The 26309-nt window shown below is 42.9% G+C and overlaps 4 protein-coding genes, 2 long non-coding RNA genes and 1 pseudogene across 7 annotated transcripts in view; 4 read left to right on the forward strand and 3 right to left on the reverse strand.

Moving 5' to 3' along the window:
- Positions 1-1673, reverse strand: part of LOC109481238 — a 3542-nt gene extending 1869 nt beyond the window's left edge. The window contains exons 1-2 of the long non-coding RNA XR_002140886.1: positions 1548-1673; positions 615-645 (exon numbers count right to left, since the gene is read on the reverse strand). This is a non-coding gene — a long non-coding RNA (uncharacterized LOC109481238). The remainder of the gene's footprint in view (positions 1-614; positions 646-1547) is intronic.
- LOC109481236 overlaps positions 1-2906 on the reverse strand; it is a 9018-nt pseudogene extending 6112 nt beyond the window's left edge.
- A 1495-nt stretch (positions 2907-4401) lies between these two features.
- LOC109481235 (transcription elongation factor SPT5-like) lies at positions 4402-7509 on the reverse strand. Its single transcript, XM_019783778.1, has 4 exons — positions 6092-7509; positions 5553-5717; positions 5328-5414; positions 4402-5058 (listed from the first exon to the last, which is right to left on the reverse strand). Exons 1-4 carry the CDS (start codon positions 7203-7205, stop codon positions 4433-4435), a joined length of 1992 nt encoding a protein of 663 aa, XP_019639337.1. The 5' UTR covers positions 7206-7509; the 3' UTR covers positions 4402-4432.
- Positions 7510-7629: 120 nt separating this feature from the next.
- On the forward strand, positions 7630-11114 carry LOC109481250 (etoposide-induced protein 2.4 homolog). 2 transcript variants are annotated; one of them, XM_019783791.1, is made up of 3 exons: positions 7630-7707; positions 9058-9221; positions 9438-11114. In XM_019783791.1, the coding sequence occupies exons 2-3, from the start codon at positions 9138-9140 to the stop codon at positions 10359-10361; spliced, it is 1008 nt and encodes a 335-aa protein (XP_019639350.1). In that variant the 5' UTR covers positions 7630-7707; positions 9058-9137; the 3' UTR covers positions 10362-11114. The 2 variants fall into 2 exon arrangements, with proteins under 2 accessions (XP_019639350.1, XP_019639351.1); XM_019783792.1 differs by having other exon boundaries at positions 7668-7707; positions 9087-9221.
- A 427-nt stretch (positions 11115-11541) lies between these two features.
- LOC109481100 (microsomal glutathione S-transferase 3-like) lies at positions 11542-13819 on the forward strand. Its single transcript, XM_019783573.1, has 5 exons — positions 11542-11766; positions 12437-12501; positions 12726-12783; positions 13084-13156; positions 13507-13819. The coding sequence occupies exons 1-5, from the start codon at positions 11644-11646 to the stop codon at positions 13638-13640; spliced, it is 453 nt and encodes a 150-aa protein (XP_019639132.1). The 5' UTR covers positions 11542-11643; the 3' UTR covers positions 13641-13819.
- A 936-nt stretch (positions 13820-14755) lies between these two features.
- Positions 14756-24866, forward strand: LOC109481247 (synaptojanin-1-like). The gene is made up of 18 exons (XM_019783789.1): positions 14756-14892; positions 15471-15557; positions 16918-17185; positions 17475-17700; positions 18133-18278; positions 18599-18695; positions 19098-19270; positions 19491-19572; positions 19809-19958; positions 20431-20596; positions 21563-21754; positions 22026-22140; positions 22404-22544; positions 22885-23077; positions 23227-23385; positions 23688-23844; positions 24234-24312; positions 24644-24866. Exons 1-18 carry the CDS (start codon positions 14772-14774, stop codon positions 24864-24866), a joined length of 2775 nt encoding a protein of 924 aa, XP_019639348.1. The 5' UTR covers positions 14756-14771.
- Positions 24867-25189: 323 nt separating this feature from the next.
- On the forward strand, positions 25190-26305 carry LOC109481248. Its single transcript, XR_002140887.1, has 3 exons — positions 25190-25279; positions 25636-25810; positions 26203-26305. It is a non-coding gene; the product is annotated as an uncharacterized LOC109481248 (long non-coding RNA).
- The last annotated feature ends 4 nt before the right edge of the window (positions 26306-26309 follow it).

Below are 26309 nucleotides of genomic sequence, written 5' to 3' on the forward strand. Positions count from 1 at the left end.
ATTCATTGTTTAAATTTTGAACTTGCCTGGTGTGTTGACTTCATGGTTCCTATCGTACCATTTTGGGCCATAATACGATGCCTAGGCCTGTTTTTATTTTTATTTTTTTTTTCGTCCCGCCCGCTCCATAATTTTTCTAGAAAAATCCGTTAACCAAGAAATTAAATTGGTGTGGCCTAATCATTTAAGTCCAACCACAGTAGAATGTGTCATAATCAGTACATTACTTTGACTTTTACATTCAAATCTTTTCTTTAACTCATTAACATTTCTACATAAAGATCACAGGCATCCACAAGAAGTATTGGTTTACTTTCGAAAAAGATTTCTCCAACCTTACAAGAAACCTGGTGCAATGCTATCTGAGGTAGATTTTAGGGGCTAGGGTCTTCCTCAAACTCCAACACTAGCACCATTTTGTTCTTTTATTCTTAGTTGTATTGGTTGTACTTGTTTAGTGTTAAGTGTCAAGTGGGGCTGTTATCAAAGTAAGTGACTGTATAACCTGAGTGCATTCCCACTTTGTCCTTGTCCTTGAACTTTTTCTTTAAATTTTCCCACTAATTTTTTAAAGATGCCAGGAGAGAGTTTGACATGGTTTGCCAGATACTTACCAATTTTACAGTCGGTGAAGCCTAGGATGATCTGAAACAGAAATAAAAATTCCCCTTGACATCTTTTTCCTAATTCAATACTGAAATGAATGTTAGCTTTATTTTAATAATCAATGATACACATGCTCAACCATTTATAATTTTTACAAATGTCACAAGCTGCATATAAACATGTATATTGTGCACTGTTTTTTTAATATCATCGAGCACTAGATAGAAGGTACAATACTTGTCTTGCTGTAACTTTAGACACTATGACAAGACATTGTAACAATTTGCAGCAGTCATGCAGCTTTGTTGTTCTTGTATGACAACTAGACATCACGTGATAAAGTTGGCGGGAATTTTTTGCACAAACACACACAGAAGGGATGATTTCTTTTACAAAGTTCGTGATCGATCAGACTCAAGTACAACATTAACTACAGTATTTAGAATTCAATCTGTCCTCGTTAAGATCTAACGACTAAGAGTCTGGGTCTAAACTTAGACTAGATTAGTTCACCGGAAACGATTTTACCACTAACATGATGTTTACAAGAAATGAAGCACATATACGCAAATTATTCAACATTGACCGAAATAAAGTCAAACGACAAACGATGAGGTTTAGCCATAAAATTGCAGAAAAAAGTGACCCCAGTTGGCATGGAATTGCAAATATATGCAGACTTCGCACCAACAGGATATTCATAATGGGAGAAAGCCAAAGGTTCAACACATTTTATCCACATATCGTCATATGCAAAATCAAGTGCGAAACGGGTTTCCCCCGAAATTCAAATGAGACGAAAATTCAGATCAGTCCAGGGCGGCCATTTTGTTCATTTCACTGTACACCGAGTTTGATCACAAAACTACACTAAAACTCATAGAATACCCCTCAAATATGGTTAGTACAGAGAGCACATGATATACACATCTGATACGTACCGCCATCTTGACGCAGAGGCCGAAACTGGTGATGTAATCGGCTGTCAACAACTCGGATGAAATTTCAGCCCGCCGCCCGCGAAAACGTCGTCCTTAGCAACGGCGTTGCTATGGACGGCGGAGTGATACGCTCTGCAAAGAAAACTCGTTCGAAAAGCGTTCGATTCAGTACGTGGCTTTCCGGCTGATCATGTGCCACCTTTGATACGTACGTAGTTCTTGACTGATCCTACCTTTGGTCACTTCACCGAGCAGAACAAAGTCGTCTGTTTTAGCACAGTCGGCTACATAGCGAACCCACGGCTCTCCCTCAGGGGCGCGTATCCCGTCTGGAGACAGCTGCAGCAGACTCTGGAGTCGGGACTGAACTTCTGTCTTCACACTGATGATGTCCAGATCAGTACCATGGACGATGACTTTGCGGCCGAAATCGCTGGTGTTGGACAAACCAACAATCGCTGTCTCCACGGCGTCTTCGACGGTGCTAAACTGTTTCTCAGTTTTTTTCTCAATGTCCTGTACTTGCTGCAACAGATCCTTTTGCTCCGCGTTTACCTGGTTCACCAGTCGCTGGCGCGTCTGTTCTGCCGCTTCGTTTATGCTGGCTTCGACTTGTGCCACAGTGTCTTTCAGTACGGACTTCTTTCCAAGAATTTCGTTTTGCTTGTCTTTAAGCTCGGTCAGTCTCTTGTCGGCCTCGTCAAGCGCTGCAGATAGCTGTTCTTTGATGCCACCTGCGGCTTTGGCGAGATGGGTGTAGGAGTGATCTTTGTGCTCCACCATGATACAGTCTCTACACACAGCCTCCCCACAGGTCTCACAGTAGAACTTTAAAGCCTCGTCTGAGTGCTGCCTACACGGCCGGTTGCGAGGCTGGACCGCCTTCAGCCCCGTTGCTGAACGGACCTGGTCCATGGTCATGAGTTGATGCTCGAAGTTCAGTGAATTAGCAGTGATTCTACCGTGCACAGTTATGCACCTCTGGCACAGAAGTGCCCTACATTCCACACAGTACAGCTTCACCGCCTCCTCCCCCGAATCACACAGACCACACTTTGTCCCCTCGGCGTCCGCTTTCTTCGCTGTCTGATGGAGTTTTACCCAATCCTTGAGGCTTTCGACGAAGAAGTTGTCCTTTAGAATGCTGACTCCACAACCAGGAAGTTCCGTCTTGTCGCGGCATGTTGGACACTCCAGGTGTTGTGGCTCACCCTGTCGCTTGTGCAGCTTTTCAAGACACTCCTGGCAGAACGTGTGGAGGCAGGACAGCACCTTGGGCCGGCGGTAAGGCTCTAGGCAGATCTTGCACTGCAGAAAGTCGTCCGAAATTTGGCCGAGGAGAGTGGTCCCGGTCGCCATTCTGACTTTCACAAGAATCACGTCACCAAGAAGTGCTCTGTTTGTTTAAGCAGTGCTCTGTTTAGGCATAGTTGCATAGTGAGGGTAATTATATTTGCATGTCACTCACTACTATAAGACCATGGCCAAAGCTCAAGTGTGCACGGCCCCGCTGTACGTGTAGTTGATAAACAACACTGCCTTCACAGTAGCTTGTCAGAGAAAGCACAACCGCAAGATATAAATCTTTTTCTCCAATATCGTGTTGTAGCTCTCTGACTCATAATTGTTAAGGAGATTGTACTCCAGGAGACAATGTAGTGCCTTTAGCCATTTTATTCTTTCTTCTCTCTCTCTCTCTCTCTTTCTTTCTCCTTTCAGAACAATGGTGAATGTTTTATAAGAACGTGACCAAAAAGGTGGCAGCGACGAGGACGGCGTCTGGCTATACATCACGTTTACTGGTAGGACGTGTGCGGAGAGAATCATTCTCTTCAGGAATTAGATATATATGTACACACTACACATTCAAGTCTTGTGGTTAGTAAGGAAACTTGGTGAGCAAATCTTACAGTTCAGTGATGCACAAACATTCAGTCTATGTTGATGTGTGCAGAAAGGATACTTCTCTTCGGGATTTAGAGGGATCTTTATTGACACAACAAGCTTAAAAGTACAGTGACTTATCATAAGGTCTTCTATAGCTATACCTACGAACAAACAAGTGCGGGTGCAAATGAACTTATGTATAGACATGTGTCGATACAAATGTCAGAATTGAACTTATAACATACATACAATTTTATGCATAACTTAACATGTTGAGTTAACTTATCATTTTCAATTCTGGTTCTAAGGTCTAGACATTCTTTCCTGTTCATATATTTGTATCTCCATGAGCAAATCTTAGGATTAGTAAAGAAGCTTGGTGATCAAATCTTAAAGTCCAGTTGTTGTACAGACACTTGTATCCATGTGAATGTGTACAGAAAACATAATTGTCTTTAAAGTTAGAGACAAGGCAGTCCACTTATACTAGCAATAAGGCAAGTACGTACAAAAGTCAATAAGGAAACCTGGTGATGAAATATTTTTTAAAGGCTTGTACAACAAACATAGTCATAGACCCCATTCGCTTCAGAAAAAGCACATGACAGTAACATTTAACTAGGTTGACATTCTGGACATCTTACTTTGACTCTGACTGTGAAATTTAGAATTCGGTGTATAACGATTTGTGTGAATGCAAACTATTATCAAAGTTTTCACTGAATCTACCATACAGAATGTTGGGAGACAACCAACATCTATTAATTATGCATAACTGTCTTGTTATTTATTTGTAGAATGACATGTATGACAGCTTTCCAGTTTAATCTGCTATGTTTGGAATGCAGCAGGTTTGTTGAATGAGAAACTGTTTCTGTCCTTGTTTGTTACACATGCTCTTACCGGTCGTTAGAATAAAATCTTCCGGTAGGGGCTCAAGTCACCAGTTATTGTTCATAATCATTGCTTATTAGCACTGGATTAGAGCTAATCTATAGCTACCCAGCTGTAGTCAACGTAATGACAACATAACCTGGGCCGTCATTTGCACCCTTCTCCCCAGAGGGCTCGCCACCTGAGTTGAAGGAACCGCCTCCCCCTCCACAATGCCCACCACTTTCACCATCTTCTCCTCTTCCCCCTCCAGAATAGCCCCCACCACCTCCTCCTCCACCGTAAGTCCCACCATACCCTCCCCCTCCACCACCAAAACCTCCATCTGCGTTGTTACGGTTCCCCCTCCCACCTACACCTCCATTTACAAATGCCCTTCCACCTTCACCACCATCCCGACCGTCTTTGCCACCAAATTTGTTTTTACCACTCGCCCCATCTGTCAGCAGACCTCCCCCACCCCCTCCTACATCATCAGAACCCCCCTGTACTGCCCCAGCCCCATCTTTACCCCCTGCCTTCCCACCAGAGCTGGGATTGCCCGATGCTTTTTTGTCTCCGTCACTGGTAGCTTTCCTAGAAGACAGACGGTTCCCACCACCTCCGCCACCTGCGATGATGAGCGGCGTGTTGTCGTCCTGAGTGACAAACGTCCCGCCGCCCCCGCCTACACCTCTTCCCAGTACATCCTGCACGCCTTCCTGTCCGACTAGGATCTTCAGCACATTACCTACAGGGAGAAACAAGCAAAAGACTGTAATAAGAGGCTGTTTCATTGCCAAAAATAATTGCTATCTGCAGAAAACCAGGTGAATTACAGCTAGGGGAAAAGGCATTGTCACAGTGTTAAGGGTAATTAGAAAGGTGGCAACAGAAATGATTAAAACTCAGCAAATTTCCTTGCCAAAATCATCGCTTTTCCATAAGTGCTTGGCAGCTCAGAATCAAAACGTGCTCTGGGCCTATATCCGATCCCATATACTGTACCATGGCACTTACCCTTTTCAAATTGAAAAGTTCCTTTCATCACAGCACCTCTTCCACGAGTTGATTTCGGTGTTTTCTCTCCCCATCCTGCAGCAGCTCCTGTTACAAAACCAGTTCGATATTTAGCTTGTGGCTTGGCGCGCCAGTCAGACGCAGCTGGACGTGCATGCGTAGCAGTTATAATTCAAGGAATTCTAGTACCGTAACCGAAATATTATTTCCAAATAGATTCCGTACCTGCTGCTTCGACCTTATACGTGCCGGTGTGCTTGACTGTGAAGAGTTGAATCCCGTCCTGCAGTGTCACCAGTCCCTCATGATCCTGTCTGCTGTAGTGTTGCCCCAGGTCTGTTGGCCCGAGACGACCCGTTGTGCCCAAAGTGGTGAACGTCGCGCTAAAATCTTAAGAAGATATGATTAGCGTGGTCACAGCTCTGTTATAAAAAGAAGGCATCTTCCGTCAATCTTAACAAAAACCAAAGTTCATGTATGAAGTACGTACTAAGCCTGCCAGGTGTGGTAATGACATTGGTTTTACTTTTGCATTGTACGCTAATTGTGGATCCGAATAAAGTCAAAGTCATTTAGTTTGACTTTCAGTTTCAGACATTCAGTTTCAGACGACACTATATTGTGGCATTATTTGAGGCCACTCTAGTTTGGAAATGAGACAGGTCAAAGTGATTCACTCATTCGGAATTAACTCGAAATGTATGCCGTTTTGATGGCAAGTTTTCAAGATATGATCCTCATATTGCAGTCTAGTCAAAACATACCTTCAGGTACTTCCCCAAGCAGAACAAGGTGGTCTGTTTTAGCACCGTTGCCTACAAAGCGAACCCACGGCTCGCCCTCAGGGGCGCGTATCCCGTCTGGAGTCAGCTTCAGCAGATTCTGGAGCCGGGACTGAACTTCTGTCTTCACACCGATGATGTCCAGATCAGTACCATGGACGACGACGTTGCGGCCGAAATCGCTGGCGATAGCTGTCTCCACGGCGTCTTCGACGGTGCAAAACTGTTTCTCGGTTTGTTTTTTAATGTCTTCTACATGCTGCAACAGGTCCGTTTGCTCCGCATTGACCTGATTCACCAGTCGCTGGCGGGTCTGCTCTGCCGCTTCGTTTATGTTGGCTTCGACTTGTGTCACGATGTCTTTCAGTAGGGACTTCTTACCAAGAATTTCGTTTTGCCTGTCTTTGAGCTCGTTCAGTCTCTTGTCGGCCTCGTCGAGCGCTGCAGATAGCTGTTCTTTGATGCCGCCAGCGGCTTTGGCGAGATGGGTGTAGGAGTGATCTTTGTGCTCCACCATGATACAGTCTCTACACACAGCCTCCCCACAGGTCTCACAGCAGAACTTCAAGGCCTCATCTGAGTGTAGCTTACACGGCTGGGTGCGAGGCTTGACCGCTTTCAGATCTGTTCCTGAACGGACCTGGTCCACGGTCATGAGTTGATGCCCGAAGTTCAGTGCCTTAGAAGTGATTCGAGCGTGCATAGTGATGCACCTCTCACACAGAAGCTCCTTACATTCCACACAGTACGACTTTACCGGCTCCTCCCCCGACTCACACAGACCGCACACAGCCCTCTCTCCTTCCGTTTCGCTCACCGTCTTGTGGAGCTTCACTGCATCTTTGAGACTTTCGACGAAGAAGTTGTCCTTCAGCGCGCTGACTCCAGAACCCGGAAGTTCCGTCTTGTCGCGACATGTTGGACACTCCAGGTGTTGTGGCTCACCCTGTCGCTTGTGCAGCTGCTCAAGACACTCCTGACAGAACGTATGGAGACAGGACAGCACCTTGGGCCGGCGGTAAGGCTCTAGGCAGATCTTGCACTGCAGAAAGTCGTCCGAAATTTGGCTGAGGAAAGCTGAGGTCCCAGTAGCCATGTCGTCCCTTCAACAGGAATGACGTCAGAACTGAAAAACGGTTTCACGAATTGGATCACGAACTGGTGGTTGATTTCGGAATCGCACTGTTCTCATGAGCTTCAATATGGCCTAAAATTTAAATAGCGAGGGTCCCACTTCCAGCCCCGAGGAACTGAGGAAGTTTCGTTTTCTAAACGTTATCGTGACCTTTAACCTACTCACGGGACCGGGACACTGTGATTCACGGGAGTGAACTTTATGTTTTGGTCTCGCCACGTTTACCAACAGGACGTGACCAAAAAGTGACAAACACGGTTGAAAAGAAAGAAACAAAACTGTAACTTCCCATGCGAAGGAAACAATCGCAGTGAATGATTCCCGAGTGCACTTCAGGTTAGTGTTACTAGGGAGCGCTCTACTCGACCGCAGATAACCCGACGACGTCACTTCCGTCTGTCGTTGCATCCGATGTAGACGGACACGGAAGGATCATAGAGACCCTGAACTTGGATCAATCAAGGTGGGTTTTCAAACATTATGAATCGCTGCTGATGAATTGCAAGATGTGTAAGATTTTGGCTAGATGTGGGACCGAGCCTGATGGACGTATCTGAAAATCGTCCGAAGTGGTTGCGTAATATTTTTGTTTTCGTCAGATAATTTTGCAGCTCCAGATTTGCGGTGGAGTGTCGTTATGCTGAGATGAAACGTAGCGTTATGATATTAATGTGAATCACGTACACAAGCTGTATTCATTGCCCCGCTTCTGTCAGCAAGATCCAGATGTTGGGCAGCCGTTGCATTACTAGTATGTTGTTTTCTATTTGCATAAATCTGAGAAGGCCTGTGAAAGAAGGGTGGGGAGGGGGGTTGTTTACAGAGTATTATTATATTTTCCTCTTTGTCTTTGATAATACGTTTTTGCAAGTTGGTTTTTGTAGCACAGTCGCAAATGTCCATAGGGAGGGCTAGATTGTACCTTACCATATGGCACCATTCGACGGAATAGATGTGTTATTAAATTGATAGTCTAATTGAATAAATATATGTATCACCCTTTATGATACTAACATTGAATTGAATTGAATTGAATTTAAAAAAATAGTCCTGAAATTAGCCTTCAGGTAATTTGCAATTTACGTATATGCAGAAATGTAAGCTACTGTAGATCTAGAAATGTTTGCGAGGGTTACTGTAATTCACTTTATGTTCACGGTAGCAAAATTTCACGGTCTGAGAAAAATGGACATGTTTACGTAACTATATGTTCACGGTGGTGACAAGTGCAGGAAAAAGAAAGTCCAGAATTATTTGTTAACTGTAATGATAAGTTCACTGTACACAAGAGACAGTGAAAACAGTGAACTTATCAGTACAGTGAACAAATCAGGAATTACAGTATTTTTGCAGTTGCATATTGACCTTTCCGTAGTGAATTTATGACGAATCACAATTAAAGCAACTGTACTATAGAGTTGTTTCATTCAAGTACAAATGAAAACACTGTGAACACCATCGTCCTCTGTTGCTGCAAAAATAATTGAATGTACAGTACTAATTTGCACAGGATGAATATAAGTCATACTTACCATATGGCACATCCCAGTGGGAAATGTAACAATATAAAATGAATAGATTGAGTTTGCTGTGATGAGATTGTCAGGGAGGATGCAAAGCTAACTAGCATTATTTGCAGACTAAATATGGATCATGTAGAGAGAGTAAGTTACATGTATACAAGTTGTCATTGATGAATGATACTATGTAATTTAGATTAATGTTGCATTGTGATAATATTTGCACATAAGACAAGATATTCATAGTGGTAGATACAGTGAAGTGGAATAATGTTGTTTTTTTTCCATTGCAGGAAATAATTAACATTGTGCTATACAACAGAGCCTAAGCTGCCTGCCAGTCCCAGTCTACTGCCCAGTCTGAGGAGCCTCCATGGCGGACAGTTTCCAGGCTATGGCAGCCTTGTTGCTGCAGGGACTTAAAGATGCAGGAGCTGGAGTCTTCATGGCCTACAGGGTCAGTCTTTCTTCCTCATTGGTTGATCTGTGTTGATTACTGGTAGATTAGTCTGATACCAGCGATCACCAGATCGGTTTAAGACCTTAAAGGCATACAATGCAATTTCAGGGCAGCAGAACAAACAATATCAACTTAGAATAACCAGAAAATCCAGTACATGCCTTTAAGCTTCAGAATTAATTTCAATTTGACTTATTTTCTGTACATGTACAGGTGGACCAGGCAGCGGTGGAACTGGAGAAGCGAAGGCGGGAGGAGCTTCAGCACCAGCAGCAGACCATTCTCGCCAAACGTCGCGCCCAACGGATGCCGGAAGTCGTCCGACAGGACCGGCCGCGCATCCTGCACCGCATCGTGCTGTGCTGCAGCTGGAACGCCGGCGTCTTCTGGCTCAGCATCCTCATCTTCTGGGAGGCGGTCCTACCAGCGCTGCGCTTCATCACCGAGAACATTTTCAGTGGTTCTCCCACCCACGGGCTGGTTTGGACGTGGATCACGTTTTTCCTGTCGGCCATCATCTATCCACTGTGGATCGTCCCGCTGTTCTTACTCAGCAAGGTGGTGAACAGTCTCTGGTTCCAGGACATCGCTGATGCCGCGTACCGCAAGTCCCACGGTCGGCCGGTCTACGCCAGGAAGATCAGCCTAAGTAAGATGATCGCAGATCTCCTCTTCAGTGTCCTGATGCAGTCTCTGTTCCTGATCCAGACCGAAGTGGTCAAGCTGATCCCCATCGCCGGCGTCGGCCAGGCTGCCAGTTTTGTACACTTGTCTCTCCTGTGCTCACTGTACTCCTTCGAGTACAAGTGGTTCAACATGGGGTGGGAGGTGCAGAAACGTGTCACGTATGTTGAGAACAACTGGCTGTACTTCCTGGGGTTCGGACTTCCCCTCGCCCTGCTGACGTCCTTACCATCCTCCTTCCTCATCAGCGGATGTGTCTTCTCCATTCTCTTCCCGCTCTTTATAATTGGTGGGAACGAGGCAAAGCCCCCGGCACAGCAGTTAAACTATCCTCTCAGACTCTTCACCATAGTCACAGTGATTAGTAACAAAGTGTTCAATGCAACTGTAGGATACAGGAACGTCACAGCATCCAAACCCTCACCAAAACCTGAGAGAAAAGAAGCGTCATAATGCTTGGTGAGAGGTCAGTAGTTTTTGTAAGTGTAGCATGCTGAAAGGTAATGAAATCCACATGTACTTTGTAATACAAATACGTTGTTGCCATGTGATTAGAGCTACTAGTATGTTATTCCTTGGGATTTTGAACCATGAAAGTTGGACACTTGGAAATTTTTGATACTGGTTACCTGAAATGCTGAATGTACAGTTGTGTGATAATTTTATTCATAAGAGACAATGTGTAAGACTAGAGCAGCTTTTGGACATGATTTTACTATACCTATTTCTGTTGATGAAAAAGATGTAAGAACTATCAGAAATGCAGAATCCTGTGAATGTAACAGCTGTTTATATGGTGTACTTGAAGGGTGTAGCTATGTTTTGACATGTGTCTATTTTGTAACTGTTGTCTTGTAGTACAATACATGTCACTATGAACATCTCATGTTACTTAATCTGTTATGATTGAACAAAGTGCAACGTATGTGCAGCATTTTCTTATTTTCAGATATTGAAAAAGTAAAAAATTAATGTTTTATTTTCACCAGTTTAAGGATTGTTAAAAATGCAAGGAGGAATATCATGTGTCAAGAGTATTGAATGGAGGAAAGAATGAAGCTATTCTGCTTAAAAATGTTAAAAACAAAACATTACATTTAAGTTAGTATTACAACAGTATATACAAGATATAGTGGTCAAAGTAGTGTGCCAGAAACATGTAAAATTAGTGACTTCATTTAATAAAATGTTATTATCACATATTCATTGCAAGTGTGCATTATCTTTCCAGTTGTCCATAGTGAGAAGAAATGTTCAACCCGTCATTTAAGATTCACTTCTTCACCTCTAGTTTCCTCAAAAACTAAATTTTATTGCTTTCCAGGAAATGATACTTCAACAAGCCAACCATAACGTTAATTTCTGCATTGAGAGTATAGCAAACTCAAGATCAAGTGCGGTTAGGGGTCAAAGACCATTGGCACTCTCCACTGCTTCTACAGGGGTGTCTGTATACATATCGTTTCTATCTGGCTCTTGACTCACAACATCGAAAGATACGGTTATTTCAGTGTCGCATCATTCAGTATTGATCATGTTTATTTACACTAAACAGATAGACCTGATATTACTTTCTTTACAAGAAAAAACTTCCCTCCAACCCCCATGATGGTATCGTCCACTGCTTCACCTGACACTGTCCTTGCTCGCCTGCCGTCCTTGTTGTTCAGCTGGTGTTTTGTGCTTTTTAGCTGTTTTCCTGCTAAGATACGGCTTAAGTCGCCTGATCCTCCCGATGGGCGGAGTGTCTGTGCCGCGTGAGTTCGGGTACGTCATCCTGACGGTGCTCGGCTCATGGGGGACCCTCATGTACCTGGCGGTCAACGTCAGCAAGGCCAGGAAGAAGTACAACGTCCAGGTCAGGTCAAGGATGTTGTTGTTTTTAATATTCCAACATCTATTAAATCACAAGTCGTGGTGACGGCACACACAAGTTTTTTTAAACTTATATTAATGCCGCCACCAACACGGGACAGTACAATACTAGTACTCATTTTAACCTGAAGTCGTGTAAAGTGCCTTTCCCAAGGGCACAAGATCGGTGGCATGTCAGGACTCAAACCCGGACCTCTTGATTCCGAGTCGAGCACTCTGCCGCTACGCAACACGGGTCACCCCACACGGTGTTTTTACTAACCGGCATAGCACTGGCCATGGGCGACGTGTTAGCGTCGACGTCGTCTGCAGATTACGTTTTACTCACAGTTGATTTTATATATCTAACGTTATATAAGATATATAACTGTTAGAGGCCATTTTTAGGATGGACAGTTGCCCACGTTATAACATGTAACATTAACGTTAACAGTTTTAGATGAACGAAACTTTGCATACTAATAAAAATTTTTGAAATCTAGAATTTCATTAGCCGTTGAAACGCCGATCGCAAACAGCAGAATTAGATAGCAATCAATTAAACGGTTTTTTAAGCAAGGAGGTTATAACCTTGGAAATATACGGTACTTGAACACGTAGAGCTGGCTAGTGTCACCTATATTCTCAGTTTTGTTCATTTTGTCCTCCCAAAGCCTCCGATCATGTACAGTGACACTGAGCATGTCTACAACTGCATTCAGAGGGCCCACCAGAATGCGTAAGTGTCAACTCCCTCCTCCTGCAAGCTACCTTTGCTACAGAGCTTTCATGTTTCTTCTTTGTGCAATTAAACTGTCAAGGAAGTCCCTCTGGAAATATGGACAGATGTTCGGTATGGACATAAAAATGAAACAAAATGGACAGGATTCTATCTAAGGGACCATAGAAGAAAACTAGTCCTTTGCTACAGGTTTGACATTTATACCCTTCTGTGTTCCCCAGGCTTGAGTGTTACCCATCTTTCTTGGTTCTCCTGCTCCTGGCTGGGATGAAGTATCCGGTAAGTGAAATAAGTGTGGTAATAAACACTCACTCTTGATCATTACAACGCCTAGTTTTGCAATACGTGGAAAGATGAACACTTCTACAGGAGCACATTAATGATTAATGAAATAGCACTACTAGAGAGGGCAGTGGAGGCTAGGATGGAATCACTATTGTGCAGAAGGTATTGAGACTTTTAAGTAGTGGGTTACCAATGAGTCTCAGCCATTCCGATTGGAATGAATTTGGTATGAATTGACAGTCAAATGTTCATGTCTCAACAACTATGAATTTTTCCATTTTATGTTCTGCCCAGAGAGGAGCCTCTGCTGCCGGAGTTGTCTGGTGCATGGGGAGGATTCACTATGCACATGGCTACTATACTGGGGGTAGGTCACTATATGTTAAGTCATCAAGTCTGTCTAAGGAAGCACAAAGAACTGTGGTCTATATCTTTATTTCTATGTCTTCAATTCTGTCATAATTTGAGCAGACTATAGGGATATTTGACTTTGAGCACTTGTCGCCGATTCTATGTTTCCAAAATCATTAAAAATGACCATTTTTTTCATTGTTTGTATAGCTTTGAAAAACAACACTTGGGTACATACTTTCACCTTCAGGAGGGTTGTGTTATTGTTGTTTACAGACCCAGACAAGCAATGCAATACAGCGCACTTCCATCTGAAGGTTATGCCAACATTATTTGTTTGCTATTGTTTGTCCCTGTTGTTTACAGATCCAGACAAGCGACGCAAGGGAGCATACATCCACCTGGTCGAGCTGGCACTGATCGGCATGTGCCTGGGGCATGCTGGGAGTCTTCTGGGCTGGGGTCGGCGCGGCTGGGGCTGGGGATGGCGGTGGCACTGATTGGATGACCAGTTCCCCTGGTAGTTTCCTAGCAACAGCACTGACGAATAGAAATTCTCATATTGGTGTGTTTGTAGGTGTCACTGATCAGTTGAAGATGATGAATAAAGAAAGAACTGTTTCCATAGGCAACAAGTAACTCCTTCACTTCAGTACCCAATAACACACTGGAGGTCCCCCCCCCCCAAAGGAATCAACCGCATAGCCTGCTTTTTCTGATGGCATGAGTTTGCAAAATAAAAGTACATGCATTTGTTGGGCCTTGGTCTTTTTATTGTGACTCATCTAGGTGAAAACTAAGCGGTTGTAATGCTGAGAACCATCATAAATGATGTGTGATGCAGAGGAGTGGTTATAACAGATACAGTCCACATTGTGCAAGAAGACCACTCAAGCCAGTGGTCAGTATAGGCAGGTCCAACTGGTCAGATGGTCCTTGTGTAAAGGATGTCACATGTACAGGTTTGACTGCATAGACACATTCAGAGTTACATCAATGACAAGTGATAAGTTTTCAGCACCAAGGACAGGGCCCTTCCTATGGTGTGTAACAACCACAAATTATGTGTGGCATTGAAAAATATGCTGGGCTAGTCTATGTAAACCACCACTGTCACACAGACTATGGCATGTGATGAGGTTTATAGATGGGAATCCCACCCCTACTGTATTTTGAAGAACATTCCCAATCCCTCTAGACAAAAACAATTCTCAGTGGAATATTCCACAGGTCTTTCACCAGCTTGGCTGTATATGTAACGTTAATGCTTCCTTCTCAATAGAGAAACGTCTGGAATATTCCGTCTACCGGCATTTTGAAAATGCCCCAAGAAGAGGTACTCCTTTGGGGCTTTACAATGAGGGCTGCACAAAACGATTCACCTGATCTGAAAAGACCTGACAAGGTGTGAAGGTCACTGACCCCAAATGAAAGCGGGCAAACGCAAACAAAATACGTGTGTCCTTTTTGTCAAATACCTCATCGTGTCACAATAAAAAAGACAATCTCCAGAGAATGTGACATTTAATCATCTTTTTAGTGCATTCTAGTGAATGTTACTCCTTTCTGTTCGTCTGAGCGGAAAATTTCGACGCCAACAATAGTTGCGTGTCTTGCCATCGCCATTCAAAATGGCGCTGAGTCGGAGTTACCGAGTCTTCCACAAGCCGGAGACGCCGTATTCCGTCCTGCTGGAGGCCAGGAACAGGGAAGAATGTCTCATGTTCGAGTCCGGAGCCGTGGCCGTCCTCTGTGAGTAGATCTAGACGCCATCTAGTCCCCATTTGGTGAAATTAGAGCGTGGAAAATGCCCGGATATGCCAGGCCCCTCCCACCCGATATATGACCGTAGACCTTAGTCGGGACGTCCCAAATTTACGTGCCCGGTTTTAGCAAACACTTGTCGTTTAGACACCTCCCCTCAGGCTTTATACATATATTTGACGTCTATTCCTTGCCTGCTATCAGTTGATATGAGCCACTGGTCTGTAGCGCAAAGTTTTATCTCTTTTCCGGGCTCCATTTGATTGTCATCAAATTTCAAGGAATGGATTTGAAATTTCATAGATTCATACACTAGCAAATAAAATAGTTTCATCTCTTATACCGACACTCACAGTATCAATTGCATGAATATTGTGTTATTGATCCAGCTTCGAATGTAATAAATATTTACATAAAGTTATGGCTGTGCAAATTTGATTATCATGCAAATAATTACAATTGATCCATGTTAAAGGTACAGTGTATGATATAGTGATTAACAACCCCATTCCTGGACCACAGTGATATTATTACCTGATGATATGATTTTGACCTTGCTTGAACAGCTTTCGAGGAGAAGGAGACCATCAAGCCGACGTACCAGAAACTTCTGGATGCCTACGGCTGTCTGGGTGTGCTCATGTTAAACATCGGTAGGTAAACAAACAGGCAAAGCCACACTTAGCAAACAGTCACAGTGACTAAAATTCAACATTTCTGTATATTGTCTATACAGTATATAGGTCATGAAAGGTGTCACAACTTTGTTGTTTCTCTCTGATGTCTATATTGTAGATTCTTAAAAAAGAAATGTTTTTTTTTTCTTTGAATGCCCATAATCATGATAATGATCATTCTTTCATACTCTTTAACACCTGAGTAAAGTGAGGAAAGTCATGTTAAGTACCTTTCCTAAGGGCACAAGGTTGGTGACAGTAGTCTGGATTCGAACCTGAGACCTCTTGGTTCCAAGCCATTAATTACGCCACACCACCCCACTATGAAGAACAAGATTTAATTTTTTTTCTTATGAGTACTAAAATATGACATTCCTACTGATCATGCCAAGAAATAAAGATGTCTTGTTACATTTGAACAGGTAATGATACACCAGGAGACATATTGCATGGGTTATTAAATGTTATCATGCACAGCTCGGCTGAGGGTTGAGCCCCAGGTGGGCCAAACTGACCTGTATTGATTCCCTCTCATGTTCAGCACACATAAAACCTTTCCTGTCTATCAATGATGGGATGGTTTGACAGGGATAGCTGAACCCCCTGAATTAGTTGGTTAGACATGCAAATGGATGTATTAAGGTATCACATGAGGTCATTTAGATATACATATATGTGCGTATATTTATAATCATGGTTGATGAATTATGATGTTTTACACTTAGAGGATTCATACTTGTTAGCATTTAGTCAGTCAAATTGTACAGGCTATAAAGCTATAATGATTTGATATATCTGAAACACTAACAGTACATGTATGCCCAAACTCTGGTTGTATTAACTATTCATTGAGAATAAAGGCTTTACAGTTAGCATTTCAATATCTTATCATCAGTGTGGGTAATCCCCAGGAATTTCTTGTTACATCCTACACATATTTGTGTTGTGTAACTGTCAGACATACAACGACCTGTACTTAGCCAATTAGGGTATATCATGCCATAAAGGGCTTTTGAGGCAATTCACTCAATCAAAATACATGTATTTACCAATCCCCAAAGCCCATTCCTGTAGATTTACTGAACGTCCCTGATTCCAGGCATGAAGGTCACTCAGGTCGTTAGACTCGTTACCAGCTGAGGTCATCTTTGAGCTGGATGGGCCAACGAGAGTGTATGTGTGGGGCCAAATCAAGTCAATACATGCCACATTTTCTAGAATACAAAGGTTAGATGAAAAAAGGAATACCGGTAATTGAACTGAACTGAAAGGTTGGATAAAGATGATTGATTGGTTTGTAGATTGACAGGTGTCTGGATTGTTTTCTGTCCTTCAGGAGACCGTATGATGCACTACCTGGTTGTGGTGACAGGGTGCGTTTCTGTAGGTAAGATCAACACGTCCGAAGTTTTCCGCATCACTAACACGGCGTTCGTGTCGCTACGGAACAACCCGACTGACGAGGAAAGAATCATTCACGTACGGAACTTGTTAAATTCTGGAACGTTCTATTTTGCGTGGTCGGCGACAGACTCGGCATTTGATCTCAGCCTGTGTTCTCAGAGGGTCCTACAGAGCCAAGAAACAGACAACAGATTTTTTTGGTGAGTAGGACTAAGAGGCATTGACATGAGACTGTATATATGGTTTATTTTCTATATATACCATACAATTACTTAGTACAAATGCAGTTTGTAATGTGTATTCGGTCAGTCTTTTTTTTCCTACTAGTACATGTACTTGCAGAGGTTTAATGTCAACTTTTCTGATTGGCAGCTTAAGGTCATGGGTAGTGGGATCTAATTATTGATTGAGGACATGTATAATAGCTTGATTGATTGATTGATTGATTGAATGTTTGTTTGATTGATTGATTGATTGATTGACTTGCAGGAATCGCATGCTGCACCTCCACCTGCAGAGGTTCAACATCGACTGCTCTGATTGGCTGCTGAAGGCCATGTGCGGAGGGGTGGAGATTCGCACCATCTACGTTGGGAACAAACAGGCCAAGGCCTGCCTGTTCTCACGCCTGAGCTGCGAGCGTGCCGGCACACGGTTCTACGTACGAGGCACCAACGACGACGGTCACGTGGCAAACTTCGTGGAAACAGAACAGGTATCATACAAGTGCTTTTATAGGTTTCACTCAGATAATGGGCTAAGTTGAATGTCTTACATGTTGTGGCAAGGAGCAAGATGCTACTATTGCTAGTCTAGAGTATTCATCTAGGAGAAAGTCAAACTTATACAACTGAACTGAATGCATTCTTTTTGCCCTATTCAAACCTTTAACACATGTCCAAACCTTGAACGATACGCTTAATTACGAATTAACCAAAGATTACAAAGCTTCATTCATGGTTGCTTTTTGGAAAGCTTCAACTTGCCTGTGTCAATGATTCTGTATCACAAAGCTGAATGTACAATGCACTTCAAGCTCTGATTTGGAAAGCGTCTAGCTTGTATATCACCTTTTGTTTGTATCTGTAAAATTTTGATGAAGGTACCTGCCTATATGCAATGTGATTCTGTACTCCCCTCTTTGCAGGTGATTTTTCTAGAAGACAGAGTGACATCGTTCATCCAGACACGAGGGTCAGTCCCACTGTTCTGGGAACAGCCAGGTATCCAGGTGGGGTCTCACAAGGTGCGCATGTCACGGGGGTACGAGGCCTCTGCACCCGCCTTCGACAGGTGAGTTACACAGGTGGACAGCCTGGTGGACAAGCTAAAGATAGAATCTAACAATAGAATTTTAGGCTAATCCTTCAAGTCAGTGATTAGATAACTAGATATGTTGTTACAAAAAAAATGTATATGCCATGACATAGAGTAAAGCAAAGCATGTGTTTAAGTTATGTGTACGTATCACCCACTGATTATCATTAATATGATATGTACAAGATTGAACTATATACAATGTATATATATTGTACCCATGATTAGTTATATTATAGTTGAAAGTTGTCTCTTGTTTGTTCTAAAGACCTCACCCATGTGTGCTTGATCCCTAGACATTTTGACACTCTGAAGGAGAAGTATGGAGACCAGATGGTGGTGAATCTACTGGGTAACAAGGAGGGGGAAGCTATGCTGAGCAGACAGTTTGTGGTCAGTTTCTTATGTTTATTGAAATATGTTCTGAAATGTATCTTCTGAAGCTGATGGGAATTCACAGGACACTCACCAAAATCACCAAAACAAAACTCACACTTGATTTTCTCATACATAAAGCCAGAATGACACACTTTGTTAGTTCTCCTGCCAATCTGTACTGGCACACATTTGCACTTGCCCCCTCGAGATACTAGAGGTCATTCTGTTATGCACAGTATCAGAGTCAATATACTGTATTGTTACATCAGCTGAATCAGTTTATGTGTTCCTAGCAAGAGGAACCTGCCCAGTAAACACACTTTTATTTGGTTTTGCGAAACCTCTTAAAATGGTGATTATTTCCATTTGCTGAGCTATAATCCTTGTGGAAAACTCAGAATTTTTCCCTACTTCCAGAGTCACCACAAGAACTCCCACCACTGGCAGGACGTTCCCCATGTGGTGTTTGACTACCATCAGGAGTGCCGCGGGGGACGCACAGACAACCTGGTGCACAGGCTGAAGCGAAAGTTGGCGGAAAGTCTGGCGCGGTTCTCCTTCTTCTACTGCCATGGCTCTGACATCATGATGTGAGTAGTAGTGCATGTACATCCTGTCTGTTTTTAACATATGTTATTTGCCTGCATTAAGTCCCTGGATACATCACTGTACATTTTGCATATAGTAGCTGCTTAATCCACTGGCTATTAAGTTCTTTGCAATACCTTCCACACACACACACACAGACACACACACACGCACGCACGCACACCCCACTATATCCTAACATAATGAATCTTTCCCATGCAGGCAACAGTCGGGAACAGTCCGTACCAACTGCCTGGACTGTCTGGACAGAACCAACTCTGTACAGGCCTTCCTGGGCCTGGAGGTAAGGAAGTACTTAGGGCTGTAGAGTGTTTTTTCTTTGCTGTTCCTCTAATGCTTTTCCTTAAATTTCCTTCGTTGGGTCCTTACCAGAGTGTACTAGTATTTTTACACCTAGCACCTTAAGCAACAGGGGCTGAACTGCAGATCCCAGATGCAGTTCTGTTTTGTATCTTTTCCTGTTGTTCCTCTCCATACTGTGTCTATCAGGATGGTCTCTCACCAGAGTGTTTTTTCCAGACCCTGCCCAAACAGCTGGAGTGCCTGGGGTTGAACAGTAAACCCCAGCTGGTCTCCCGGTGCATGGAGCTGTACAAGAACATGTGGCAGCAGAACGGAGACCACGTCAGTAAGATTTACGCTGGTACAGGAGCGTTAGGGCAGTCCAAGGTGACGGGTTCCTCCTTTCTGCTCTAGTCCATTGTTTAAAGGAAAACTGCAGGCGTTAACTGTTGATCTTGAAATATTCTTGGTGGTTATATTTTCATTATTCTCATATGGTGGCTGTAGCATCATGGGTTACAGCTTCATTTAAGTTGTCCCGAGAATGCAAATGAGTAACATGTAACATTACAGGAGAAAAGACTATGTCGTATCAATGTATGACATGTCTCTGTGAAGTAATGTATGGCTCCCAGTGTCTGTATGCAATGAGCGAAATAATGTGACATACTATTAAATACTCATTTGCATACTCGGGACAACTTAAATGAAGTCGTTACCACATCATGCATGACAAAGATGTGCTATGTATTTCTACTGTACTACAGATGTCCTTTTGTCTTTCAAGAATTAAGATCACCCTTCTGGGACAATAAGATTATGTTTTGCTAGATAAATACATTGATGTTCTCCTAAACAGGTTGGTAAGCTGGCGGACGGTGCCCGCTCCGTATCACGTACCATCCAGAACAATTTCTTCGACGGCACCAAACAGGAAGCAATTGACATCCTCCTGCTGGGAAACACGTTAAACAGCGAACTGGCCGACCGTGCTCGTGTCCTACTGGCAACAAACAACCTCCACTGTGAGTCCTGCAAGCGTTAAGTTTTACGTAAATGTCTTGAAGGGTTTGTGCCTGTCTTCCTTACAGTTTGCCTCTATTTTTCTTGTCAACTCATTGCACAAGGCATTGGTCACCTTGAATTTAGAAATTTAGGAAGTTCAATTCCCCTTAGAGTCAATTATCCTAAAGCTAAGTATTCACTTTCGATTAATTGTCCACTGCCACCATTTACAAACCTGTGCCTCTTGTTGCCATTTTATTTTCTTGCTTTATGATTTCTGTCTTATTTTATATTTATTGCTTCCTGACTGGGTTTTCTGCTAACCTTGCAGAGGTGTTATTCCCATAATGCCTCTGTTTTTCCCTTCATGACTTTGTTTTGCCGGTATAAGGGAGAAGAGCTCAAGGTCAAACTTTTTCCCGCTTGGAGGTGTTGGTTCAAGGTAGCCTCTTGCACTGCATGCTGGGATTTCTGTTCTTCAGGCCAAACAAAATTGATTTTATGGATGATGTCCTCTGAAAACCCCAAATCTGGTGCAAGAAATTAAAAAATCAGTTTTCCTTGTTTTTGCCAAATCTTTATTCACAGTTTGATAAGTAACAAAGTTTGATTTCTTTGAGCTCTCATTGGACATTATTCTTATAATCAAGCCTGTGTGGCCTCATTGATGCATGCTGTGCCTGGCTTTTGCCCATAATGCAGTTCTCAGTATGCTTAGTTTATTTCAGGCAAATTACATTTTGTTTACATAGCTATTTATCAGTTTTTCTTTTAGGTATAAGCCCTGCTTTGCAATGAGGCTTTTAGTCTAGGAAGTCTATTGTAGAAAAATCAATTCTGTAATAGTTTTAGCCTGCATGCCAGACCCACAGCGCACTAGGCCCAAAGTTATCCAGTGTGCTTTGAGCTTAGTGTGCTGTGGGTCTGGCATCCAGGCTATAAGAGTTTGTAGTTCAACACATTTGACATGAAGTTTTCCCTCCCAGCCTCCCCCAGTGTGCTGATGTCGATGGTGGAGCGGCACGAGGACTACACAGTCCCGGAGACGGTGCGCGTCTGCGTGGGAACCTGGAACGTGAACGGTGGGAAACACTTCCGCAGCATCGCGTACAAACATCAGTCCATGACGGACTGGCTCCTGGATAACCCCAAACTCAAGCCAGAGTGCAGCTTCGCAGGTATGTTATAGACCTGTATGATGTAGTAATGTCAACTCTCATCATTCACTGGGTTGCTGAGGACTGCCACATTTTAAAAAAACAGTAAACTTAGTTTAAAAGAGATCAACTAATGCATCATCATGTATAGTCAAGATCCAGGACTGCAACCTTGAGAAGGAAGAGTTTCAGAAATTGGCCCCACAGAATTGTTTGTCCTAGCTATGTACTTTGCAGTCCCTGTAGACAAAGACAGGCAGCATGATGTACATGTATTCATGTTTGTGTACAGACAGTAATGGGCGGTTGGACTGGAGCGTGGCAGATGAACATCCCGTTGACATCTACGCCATCGGCTTCGAGGAGATGGTAGAACTGAACGCTGGGAATATCGTCATGACTGCCAGGTACAATCAATATGTGGTTTACAGGCACATAAAGATTGCTTTGCCCATATAAGGGAGAAGCCCTCAAGGTCAAACTAATAGTGATCCCAATTTTTATATAAGAAATGTTTATAAGATAGTTGATACTTCTATAAACATCTTGTCATGCTTCTGCATATTCAGAGAGCGACATGTGATTTCTTGAGTATCACTGTCATTGTATTAACTAGTCACCAATAATACTGCATGTACTAAAGTTTGGTTTGATTTGCTTTTCCCTGCAGCACGGATAACCAGCGTGCGTGGGCATCGGAGCTGCAGAAAACGATTTCTCGCGACCACAAGTACATCCTGGTGGCGTCCGACCAGCTGGTCGGGGTGTGTCTGTACGTCTTCATCCGGCCGCAGCTCGCACCCTTTGTCAGGTCAGAGGTCATGGGTTTATGTCAGAGGTCACTGGGTTTTGGCAGTCACTGGGTTAGGTCAGAGGTCACTGTGAGGTCAGAGGTCACTGGGTTTTGTGATTCTTGGGTCAGGGTTTACATGAGTTCAGGTCAGAGGTTATATGATTAAATTTAAGGTCACTGCGTTAAAAAAATTGTAACAAAAATGTTTCTATGGAGACGTGGCAGTGGACGTAATGAAGACTCAAGTAATAGGGAGCAGCAAGTAGAGTTACATAGAGATGATTTTATGTTTGACTTCTCTTGAAAAGGAGCTGTTTTGTGGTTGGTTGCTGACTTATTTGTCTGCTTGATTTCCCAGAGATGTAGCTGTAGACATTGTAAAGACTGGCCTGGGAGGAGCAGCAGGGAACAAAGGTGCCGTGGCCATCCGGATGCTGCTGTTTGGGACGTCCATGTGTTTTGTGTGTTCCCACTTTGCTGCCGGGCAGTCCCAAGTCAAGGAGCGCAATGCAGACTTCATGGAGATTGCTAGGGGGCTCTCTTTCCCCATGGTAGGTGAAAAGAGGAGTTGTTGTAGAATTCATCCAGTTGTTTGCATTTTACCATTCTTACGCTTGCTAGAATTTGTCCAGTCATCATAACTACAGTAATGCTATTTCTCAAACCTTAATGAAAGAAAGCTGTTTTTTTTTTCAATCAGGGTCGGACTCTGTCGTCACATGACTACATTTTCTGGTGCGGGGACTTTAACTACCGCATTGATTTGACCAATGAGGAGTGCAAGTCCCTGATTGCAGAGGAAAACTGGGGGAAACTGCAGACCTTCGACCAACTCAACATCACTAAACAGCAGGGGGAGGTAAGTCCCTCACTGTTATTTATCATCATGTTCATGAGATGTTATTTATACAAAATTAATCATTTCTAAACTCTCAAGCAAATCAAGATCTTTCATTATAAATAAATTAACCGTGCCAAGAATATTGTTTTAAACAAACCAAAACAAGTCCATTGTCATTTGATATTGAGGTTGACTTGATTTGATTTTCAACTGTTACTGCTGTTCACATACAGTTGTCTCGGTCCTTGTGTTATAAAAGTCAGCAAATCACTTCTATAAGTACAAATCTATTAAATGAAGTATTTTTGTACCTTCTATAGGCTTTTAAGGGCTTTCAGGAGGGCCAAACCAACTTTGCGCCCACATACAAGTATGACCTGTTCTCTGATGACTACGATACGAGTGAAAAGTGTCGCTGCCCCGCCTGGACAGACCGCGTACTCTGGAGAAGAAGAAGAATGCCACGGACAAAGACAGGTGATTATCAAGTTTATAATCTTATTGCACAACAATTGTCAAAATCCACATACTTGTATTTATGGTATCTACATGTACTGCTATATAACAGCAAACAGACTTTGAGGCTTGTCTCAAATCTACCTCACAAAAGCTTGTAGTATGGGATGAATATGTGCTTTATTGGAGTAGCATTTAGCATTTGTGCATTGTCATAAATATTCATTGATATATACACTGCATGGGTCATCACAAAGTAAACAGGATTTGCTATCTGTATATGTTGTTGTTAGGATATTTTTTATTTCATATTTGTTTGTTTGACAGTTGTTTTATAAGGTTGATAATTGTTGGTATGTTTGTTGGCAGGTTTATGAAATGTGCCTGGATGTTTATTTGTTTGTATACAGAGGGAGTTGAGCCACCACCACTGGACCATGGAACATTGCTTCACTATGGGAGGGCCGAGATCAAAACATCTGACCACCGGTGAGGCTCTTGGTCTCCTTACAATCTGTGGAAAAGCTAGTTATAATTTGTGGAAAAAAAATGAAAACTACATGTACATGTATCTTAATCAATTTCATGCTTACTATCAATAAATAAAGCTACTTTCTTCAGACAAAATTGCATGCATGTAATCATAGTAAAGTAAAGACATGAGTGTAGTTTTCTGATCAAAATACAAACTTATTTAGAACTTCTCCATTTATTTTTTCTTTTACATGTAATGACAACATTGAAACACCACCAACACAGTTCACTGTTAAAGAAACAAACTTTAATTAATTTTCCTATTGTTTACATTTTATTACTTCAGGCCAGTGGTTGGCATCATAGAAGTTCAGGTGCTAAAAGTCGATGAAGCCAAACGTCAAGAAGTATACAAGGAGGTGATTGGCTCCCAGGGCCCCCCTGATGGCACTGTGGTGGTGGCTGTAGCCAATTGGGAGGCAGAAGACAACCCCTTCTACGACGATGACCTTGTGAATGACCTGTTGAGCCTTTTTGCAACTGTGGGAGAAGCAGTCCTGGTCAGGTGAGGACAAATTTACGCCAAAAAACAGTTACTCAAGCAGCTGGACATGATTTTGGAAATGGACAGACATTTCAGGTAGCATTCTACCTTTCGTCAGTGACACAAGAGACTTGCAGGAGAAAGGCAGGTTCATAAGCACAGGCTTTGATTAATATGCAAATAAGTAAAGACAATTGTTTTTTAGAAGCCCCTTCTTTTTGGAGGACAAATTAAGTTTGTCGTTAGAAAGCAGAATTGTTTGCCATCCTTCCCATTGTTTCTCCCACATCAAAATCCCACTATGTTTCTGAGGAAATTTTGTTACCATGGTAACCTACAGCTGTTTCCGTCCTGTGCAGGTTTGTGGCAGACACGGTCGTCGTGACATTTTCTGATGGGAAGGCAGCGCTACAAGCTGTGGAACTGGACGGAACAGAGGTACGTAATTAACAAAGTCAACACATAACACATCAGCTTCTATGACAGACTATTCAATAAGTCGCCTTTTCATTTAGCCAGTTTGCTTCTTACAGTGACTGGAAAATTGGTCTAGGAGTAAATCATATCCTCAGAAGCAAACCCACAACACTTGTATTGCTGTAAATTGTGTGTGTAATATACATGTAAGTAATGATATTATGATACATAGTACAATTATACATGTAGAAACTTTCTTTCTACTTTCTTCATGTTAAAGTTGAGATGATATGGATACAGGCCTGCCCAAAGGGCTGAAGTTGAGTTTGAATTTGTTGTCTCACCTGTTGCCTCACCTGTTGTCCCACCTGTCGCAGGTGCGTGGGCATGTGGTACAGGTGTGGCTGGCGAGTCAGGACTGGCAGGGGCACCTGGAGCGGGAGATGAGCCTGTGCAGTATCGCTCAGAGCCCATCTTCATTCTTCAACGCTGCAGCCAACAGCCTGCTGGGAGAGGAGTTTGAAACACCACAGATCAGCTTTGAGATGGAGGGTAGGTTAAACTTTGTAAACAGGCATGTCGCACTTTAACTTTATCACTGCTGAGGTAGTCAGATTTGTATTTGCTGTGGGGATACCCTGTAGGTAGCGGGTAGTAGTGAGAAGGTTAAAAATGAGAAATAGGTTCAAGAAACTATCAAGTCTACTGCCCACCATCTAAATCATGGAGTGTGAACTTATCTTGACATGTAGAGCAACTGTCTTCTTGGCTGAAGTTTTTGTTTTGTTTCATGGAAGCTATTTTTTGCCTGAAGTTGAGGGAAAACTTGAAATTGCACAGAAATTTCTCTTTTTCAAAGTACGATATGGTTGTGCGATGATGATATGTGTAAATCGTGATCTTACATATGCATCCTTTCTAATGAAGTTTGAATCTCTCTCCAGGTGATGTGGATGATCCTGCAGACATCTTTGACAACGATCTCGAGGCAGAACTTCCTGCTCCCCTGGCCCCTACATCCCTCACCCCCTCCCCTTCCCCCACCCCTACC

Source organism: Branchiostoma belcheri, unplaced genomic scaffold, assembly GCF_001625305.1.
Source record: "Branchiostoma belcheri isolate BF01 breed outbred unplaced genomic scaffold, Haploidv18h27 scaffold54, whole genome shotgun sequence".
Taxonomy (NCBI): Eukaryota; Metazoa; Chordata; class Leptocardii; order Amphioxiformes; family Branchiostomatidae; genus Branchiostoma; species Branchiostoma belcheri.